This window comes from Neophocaena asiaeorientalis, unplaced genomic scaffold, assembly GCF_003031525.2.
Source record: "Neophocaena asiaeorientalis asiaeorientalis breed wild unplaced genomic scaffold, Neophocaena_asiaeorientalis_V1.1 scaffold131, whole genome shotgun sequence".
NCBI classification, from domain to species: domain Eukaryota; kingdom Metazoa; phylum Chordata; class Mammalia; order Artiodactyla; family Phocoenidae; genus Neophocaena; species Neophocaena asiaeorientalis.
Window position 1 is genome coordinate 390,315 of NW_020173201.1, and position 7,831 is coordinate 398,145.

At 45.6% G+C, this 7,831-nt stretch overlaps 1 protein-coding gene across 1 annotated transcript; it reads left to right on the forward strand.

The window, feature by feature from the left end:
* Positions 1-5,384: 5,384 nt before the first annotated feature.
* CH25H (cholesterol 25-hydroxylase) lies at positions 5,385-7,603 on the forward strand. The gene has a single exon (XM_024744844.1). The coding sequence runs from the start codon at positions 6,245-6,247 to the stop codon at positions 7,055-7,057; it is 813 nt and encodes a 270-aa protein (XP_024600612.1). The 5' UTR covers positions 5,385-6,244; the 3' UTR covers positions 7,058-7,603.
* The last annotated feature ends 228 nt before the right edge of the window (positions 7,604-7,831 follow it).

Below are 7,831 nucleotides of genomic sequence, written 5' to 3' on the forward strand. Positions count from 1 at the left end.
GAATGTGTGACAAGCGATGGACTTTGTCATTTAGCTATATGAAATTAGATGCACAAGTAACATCTGGGAGGGTCTGAAGTGGATTCTGATTTTTCATGGCAACTAAAGTGAAATTGTAAAGAAAAGAGTAAAATTGTACTAGATGCGAAGGATATACGTCCCCAGGAGGATGCCATTCTCCCCACTGGCCTTATGTCCCCCTCAAGAAAGAACAATGCTTTCTCCTTTGACCAAGGCAAACTGGTTTGGCCAACCAGGTACAAGATTCTTGGGTCAGGGCCAGAAAGAACAGGACAGTGAGTGGCTGTTTTTGTTTGTTGTTTTCCAGCAGTAGTGGGAGAGAGCTCGTCAGAGAATGGCTTCTGTGTCCTAGGTGACTTGGTTTCCCTTCTTTGGTTGCTGCCATGGAGTCTCCTTCAGATGCCCTTGAGAACTTGTGGTCAGTAAATCTGCCACTCAGACCACGGGAATGAATGAGCAGCGGCTACATTCTATAGAGTCCACCTGTTGTTGGAGTGTCTTTCTCTTCACCTCCTTCCCAAACTCTTCCTTGGGGATTTTTCTTCAGTCTGTGGGCCAGTCCAGAGGTGGAGATGTTGCATGGTGGTTTTTGCTACAGTTGGGCTACACGGCGCATTTGCCTTTGTTGCTGGCCTCTTGCTCCTGATGCAGCTGTGTAGGCTCTTATATCCTTACAACCCTAGCTGCATTCATGTAGCTTTGTTTCACCGTTGACTGACAGTGCAGAACAAGATTGGACCTTGTACCTTGAGAAGTCCTGTAACAGGTTGGGAGGACTTCTGACTCTCTTCTTTTCCACTGGGTTTGCTATATATTCTTTTGAGCAGAGCACAGAGATCTCCACAGACCTCTAGGGCAAGGAGAATTCTAGTTAATATTCCGTCAACTTGGAACTCCAAGATCTTGTGTTTACTTGCGTAAAGCCACTACATGAAGTCACAATTGAGAATGAAGTCATTTTTTCATTCGCCATAAGGGGGCGCGCTTGGGTCTGCTTCTTAACCTTTTCTGGGCTAGGCAGAGAACTTTGCTGATTTAGGAGGCAACTGGTAATTTGAGGACTGATAAGACCAACCATGTCTGTGGTCATTTCTGTCCAGGATTATAACTAATTCTTGCCTAATTCGTAATATCTGAAAAATGTTCTCAAAGAATAACTGTGCCCCAAATGGGACATGAAAATAAAAACTTGCCTAATAGCTAAGAGTGGTCAGGACCTCAGACATGAGGAGGAAGTGGGGAATGCTTTAACCAAGGCTTCACACTTATTAAGACTGTTGATATTATCTCCAAACAATGATTATTTTGTGTTTGTGGGTATGAAACGTGTTGATTTGTTAAATGTATGCCTTTAAAGTATCCTGTAATTTTAACTCTTTTTTTTTGATATATGGAGAGATTTTCAAAATGTGACCCCTGAAAGGCAACATCAGATTATCATAATTCTGATTTTAAAAAGTTTGTCAGTGATTCATTCAAGAGTATTTATTATTTATTGTACTGTGCAAGGTACAGATTTCAAGATCAATTCCAAACTAAACAAGTAAAACCTTCTCTACCAACTTGGTTTAGTAGTACTAAAACAAATACTTTGCATTTTTACACTGTGCCTTCCGGGGTTTTGAAGCCTTCTCATAAGGCTTTGATCTTTACAGCACCCCTTTGGCGGGTAAGGTGAGTATTTTCTCTGCTTTACAGGCAACGGTATGCCTTTTAATGGGGATGATTTTATATGCTTTAAGTATTTTAAGCAGGTTGTTGAGAGTTCCAACAATGTCAGTAGAAGCACCCACTTACATGTGACACAGATGGATCAAAATATAAAGAGAACACTTTTAAAACCAAGTATGTATCAGCATCTGTGTCAAATAAGGCCATCAAGGACTCTCTTGGGGGAGTTTATACCCTCCCCCCCCCCAAGTTCATCAGCATCCCCTACTGTTTTGGTGTTGATAATTATTGTTTTCTGAGTCTTTTGTAAACTGCCCTATAAATGGAACTTCGATGCCGCACTCCAACACCAAACTCCTCCTGTAGAGGTACCTACCTTGAAATTGACACTGACCAAGTTCTGCTCTCAGTTTGGCTCTTACTTCCTATTGAACCCTAGCTAGTCTTGGCTTTTCTGAGACTGAGTCTTCATGTTTACAAGGAGGGATTAGATTTTGATCTTTGAGTTTGCGCCACCCTCTATGAGTTTTACGTGTTACAGCTGTAAAATGTTAAAACACTGCTCATCTCTGATACCCAGGAATAATCGTTTCGGTTAGATAGATGCCAACACAGTCTCACCTAATTATGGAAAGAAAAAATAATCGTAAAGGCCATGCAAAAAGAGAAATCGTGTCATTGGTAAAGGGTTTTTCCAACTACATCCTCTATTTTTTTTCTTGTGGGGAGGTGGGGGCATTACACGTTGTCTTTTGGTGAGTTGGTACCAAATAGCTTTGAGATTGTGTTAAATATGCACAGACCCGATTGGTGTACTCTCAGAAAAGTGATTGGATCTCTGTCCGAAAGACCATGCCAAGATAAAAACACACAGAAGTCGAAACCAACTGGAGAAGCACAAGAAATAGTGTGGCCAAAATCCTAATACCATCACAAGTCAGTAAACACCCCCTTCTATGGAAAACCATCCCAGTAATCCCAGTAAGTAAATAGACTTAAATGATATCAGCCAGTGCCCCAGAAAAAAATGATTCCTTTTTAAGCCTCTATTTAAAGCCAATATCTTCTAAAATGAGCATTGAGTTCACACAGATACCTTTTGAACCTCATATGATGCTTGACACTGTGGGAAAAAAATCCTAGACCATAGACCCTGTGCCCTAAAAAGACCTATTCATCTAGCAAGCCATTAACTAAATTTTGTGTAAGTTTAAAGTGTTTAAAGGTGCATGTTTGCCAATGCAGGAAATGGCACCACTTAACTCAAGGCTAAATAGGGCTCAGTTTTATTTGGGTCCATTAAGTGGTGCTGGTTTTGATCGGTCAAAATGTTGTGCCTACTGTTTCAGCATCCTCCATGAGAGAGTGGACAACTGATGAGATTTTAACTGACCACTTTCCCCAAGACAATTGCATTTGTAGATAGGAGGACACAGACTTCTGTCCTGGGGGTGGGGGGCTTCATGGGCTGGAAAGGCAGAGAAGCTGGTGGCTATTCTTCAAAGTGCTGCTGCGAGTAAGAGGGGAGAGCCTGGGCCAAGCAGGCTGAAGCTGTGGCTTCAGGTCTTGCTGCTCAGGGTTTTATGGAGCATATTCTAACAGGCTTAGGGATAGAGGATGGAAGAACCAAGTAAGGAAAAGAACGTGATGGTTGAGGCTGGGGCCTCAGAGGAGGCAGTCCTGATAGCAATCTATTAGCTAAATACAAATTAAGCAAATGAAGCCACCCACTTAAATCTGAGAGATTCCAAAGCATTCAAGCATGAGAGCTGAAGCCAAAGAAAAGAACAGCATGTGCTGAACGGAAATTTGAAGGTTGACTTAATGTCTGTGGAGGGCAAATCTGAGTGACATCGTACTTCTGAGCAGAATTCATTTGTAAGTGTGGGAAAGTGAGCTTTGATGGTCCCTCTGGAGCACTGAGGAGCCCAAGAGTGAAGGCTTAGGAAATGGCATAAGAGACATTCAATAGTGTGGTGTAATTCTCAAACTTCTTCTTAAAAAATCACCCCCCCCAACACCCCCCCAAAAAAGTAAAGGAGAAAAAGCCCTCCTCTTTTCTCTGAGTTGCTGCATAAGTTACACAAAATTCAAAGGTAGGGTGATGTCTGCCAGGAATGGGAAAGGAGAAAGTGCCTGGGTTGTCCTAAAGGTGAACTGCAAAGAGCAGTGGAGGAGGGGGAAGATTGAAGAGAAGCCTAGAAAGGACAGGCTGTCTAACTGGGAGAAACCCCCCCAGCAGGGAAGCCAAGGCCCTGCATGCTACCTGTCTCTGCTACCATCCAGATATCCAAGCAACATTAGAAAATTCACCCCCTTTCCTTTTTCGCATTGGCTGTCAAGAAGCTCAGAGCTGCTTCTGAACATTTATCTGATCAAGACACAAGCAGAATATCGTAATATTCTTATGGCCAACTGAGTTTAAAAAAAATAAAAAAGGCTGCAGTAGGGCCAGAGGCTGGGGGTTCCAGAGAATGGGCATCTAAGGAATATCCATATTCCATTAGTGGCAGTTCAAGGAGGTTCTGAATTATGAATTGACCTATTATAGGGGTGTGTGTGTGTATACATACACATAAAACATCCCATATATATCATATATTAATATATATGTTATGAATTGGACTATTACGTATCATCTACTTTAGGCCCATATATTGGTCTATATTTTTGTTGTACTTATTTCCTCATAGTATATGGCTTTTTATCTTTTATTTCTCTTTACATAACTTTATTTGATGTTAAATGAAAACTTCCTCAATTATTCTTTAGGTAAAATGTGGAGTACACATTTAAAATAATATGTCTCATTCTGTAACTCTGTTCCAGGCACTATACTTTTCCTTCTGTAAGACCATGGCAATAATAATCTTGGCGGTGTGGCAAACCCTGCTCTTCTAAGGACTGGATGAAATCACTTCAAGTAAAACACTTAGTTAATGCCTGGCAGACGTTACATAGTAACTTTAACATTATTGTTATTGTTTTCTCATTTAATGCTTGCAGTAGCTTCATGCGGTGGCTACTATTGTTATTTCCCTTTGGAAACGAAGGGGTGATAAGAATACGCAAAGCTTCATGGAGAGAGTCGCTGGCCCCATCCTCATTGTCTGTGAGGCAAGAAGAGGCAAAGCTAGGGTTAGGAGCGATCCCTGGCTTCGAAGTTTCCGCCCCAAACTTCTATCCTCTAGGCGTCCCTTGTGTCTGGCCCCCGGGTCAAACGCGGAGGTTGCTTTTCATGCAAGTTCTGGGGTCACCCCCTGCCCCCGCCCCGACCCAGCAGAGCTCTCTTAATACCGACTTCCTCAGGCTCAGTCCAGGCCAGTCGACTCCAGCTGATGGTGGAGAAACGCAGAGGTGAGCGTGGCCTCGCCGGTGGGCTCCCTGAGCCTGGGATGGTTTGGGGGAATAGGCGTCAAGGACGTGGGGCAAGTTGGCGTCGCGAAGCCAGCAAGGGAAAGGTAGGGAGGGCGTGACATCATCTGTTCAATCAACAGCCTCCCCGGAGGCTTCCAGAATGCAAAAACATTCCCTTGATTCTCAAAGTGGGTGGTTTACTGATTTCACTGCTTCCACCCCAAATTGAGATGCAGCGGCTTTTAGCCAGATCTGGGCAGGCTCTGGATGTTAAATCCAGCCCTTGACTTATTTTTTTCTTTTTTTTTTTTGTAAAGTGAAGGATAACAGTCGCGGTCCCCTCTCTTCCATCCGTGCCTCCAGGTTCCCGTCGCTGGTCTGGGCGACCCCGGCGCGCCGCGAAGGGACGACCCGCCCGCCAGGTTTGGGGGCTCCTCCGGGGGAGTCTGCGTGAGGTGGGATCTGGAGCAGTCCGCGAGCTGGCGGGCATAGCTCCTCACCGGAGACACTGAAACTGGAGGAGGTTCCAGTCCCGCCAATCTGATTTCCTGCGCTGCTCGCCGCCGCGCGCCGCCCAAGACCCGCGGTTAACTGCAAAAGGGTAGTTTGCTGATCACTGCTGGTTAGATCAATACGGCGAGAGCAGAAAGAAAAGATCCGAAATACGAAAGATACGTGGCTCTTAAAAGGTTTTTGTTTTTTAATGCAGTTACACTTGAATCTTTATTAAAACACATAGACGCAATTTTACGTATGCATGAAAAAACACCAGTAATTCTGCACTGGTTGCAAAGGAGCTCTTTCCGGTGATGATGGAAATATTCTTCATCTTGTTTGGGAATGGTGATGATCCATGAATTGAGCTGTCAGAACTCGTAGAAACTCTACACTGAAGATCTGTGCATGGTATCGAGTGTAAATTGTACGTCAGTTAGAAAATCAGAACGTAATCTTGCATGCGTAGAAAGTACTGCGTGCCGTTGCGTAACTGCATACACGAATGCCGATTAAATGCAGCTGTAGATGAGTATTTATAGCAACTAAGCGCAACTCTGTTGGATTATTTAATTATGCAAGCTCCCCGAAGCCGGGAAGGGGAGAAAAACGGCGGCTGACATCACTCGGGGCGGGGCCGAAAGCCCCAAGAAAAGGCCGTAGGACCCGAGCGGCAGGCGCTGCCAGACACCACCTCATCATGAGCAGCCACAACGGCTCCGAGCTCCACGTCCTCTGTAGCTCCGGCCAGCTGTTCTTGCAGCCCCTCTGGGACCGCCTCAGGACCTGGGAGGCCCTCATCCAGTCGCCCTTCTTCCCCGTCTTCTTCTCCATCACCATCTACGTGGGCTTCTGTCTGCCCTTCGTGGTGCTGGACGTCCTGTGCCCCTGGGTGCCCGCGCTACGGCGCTACAAGATCCACCCGGACTTCTCGCCGTCGGCTTGGCAGCTGCTGCCCTGTCTGGGGCAGACGCTCTACCAGCACGTGGTGTTCGTGTTCCCCATGACACTGCTGCACTGGGCGGCCAGCCCCGCTCTCCTGCCCCCCGAAGCCCCCGAGCTGCTCCAGCTGGTCCGCCACGTCGTGCTCTGCCTGCTACTCTTTGACACCGAGTTCTTCGTGTGGCACGTGCTGCACCACAAGGTGCCCTGGCTGTACCGGACCTTCCACAAGATGCACCACCAGAACTCGGCCCCGTTCGCGCTGGCCACGCAATACATGAGCGTCGGGGAGCTGTTTTCCTTGGGTTTCTTTGACACGATGAACGTCTTGCTGCTCCAGTGCCACCCGCTCACTGTCCTGACCTTCCACGTGGTCAACATCTGGCTGTCGGTGGAGGACCACTCAGGCTACGACTTCCCCTGGTCCACGCACAAACTGGTACCTTTCGGGTGGTATGGGGGCGTGGAACACCACGACCTGCATCACTCCCAGTTTACCTGCAACTTCGCCCCTTACTTCACACACTGGGACAAAATACTGGGAACTCTGCGGTCTGCTCGCGCCAAGTGACATGCAGGCACCCCTCCCGGCGTAGTAGTGGGTGCTGTGGTGAGGGGTGGGTGTACCTCAGACATTGTGCATTTCACCCTTGAATCGGGAGAGACACCCTTGAGGTTGCTTTTCCGTTTTATTTGCTGGAAACTTACAGAGAAAATCTGATGTATTTTTCACAATCTAGTAATGTATGTAATGTTTGTATACCAACAATTATATTCTTGATGTGGAATTTTAGCCTCCTTCAATAGCCTTGATATCTGGTTACAAAGTATCCAAAATCACTGGCGTATTTAAATAATCTCTGAAAGGGTTTGTTTGTAGAACAAGGAGTTTTACTCTGTTTGAAGGTGTCCTAGAACTAGGCTAAAATAATATATTTTTATGGAGAATCTGATCTGTGACTCTGTAAACAATGAAACATGTTCCTGCTGGACAGTGGCTAAGATTATTGTACCTTTTTTTCTTTGTTTTCATAGAGCTGTATATTTATATCGAAGGAAACGTTATTTATGCTTGAAAAAAAGTAAAAAAAAAAGGACATAAACCAAACAAGTACTGGCTTCTGGCATTTTGACTGATAGAAACTGGAATGAGAAGAGGGAGCTGGGATGGCAGGTGCTCTTCAGAGTCTACATCAGCCCAGCTGTGGAAAGAGGAATCTGGTGGTGGCAGGTTTGGGGGAGGGGAAGCTTGTAGGAAAGGAGGTCAGAGAAGGGATCTGTTTGTTGGTTTGGGTCTAGAGATTTCACAGAGGGAAAAACACTGTTGTTCTGGATGTGTTTTAGT

Bases quoted from the DNA above. Each gene is read 5' to 3' on its own strand.
- CH25H (XM_024744844.1), top strand. From the start codon at position 6,245: ATGAGCAGCCACAACGGCTCCGAGCTCCACGTCCTCTGTAGCTCCGGC.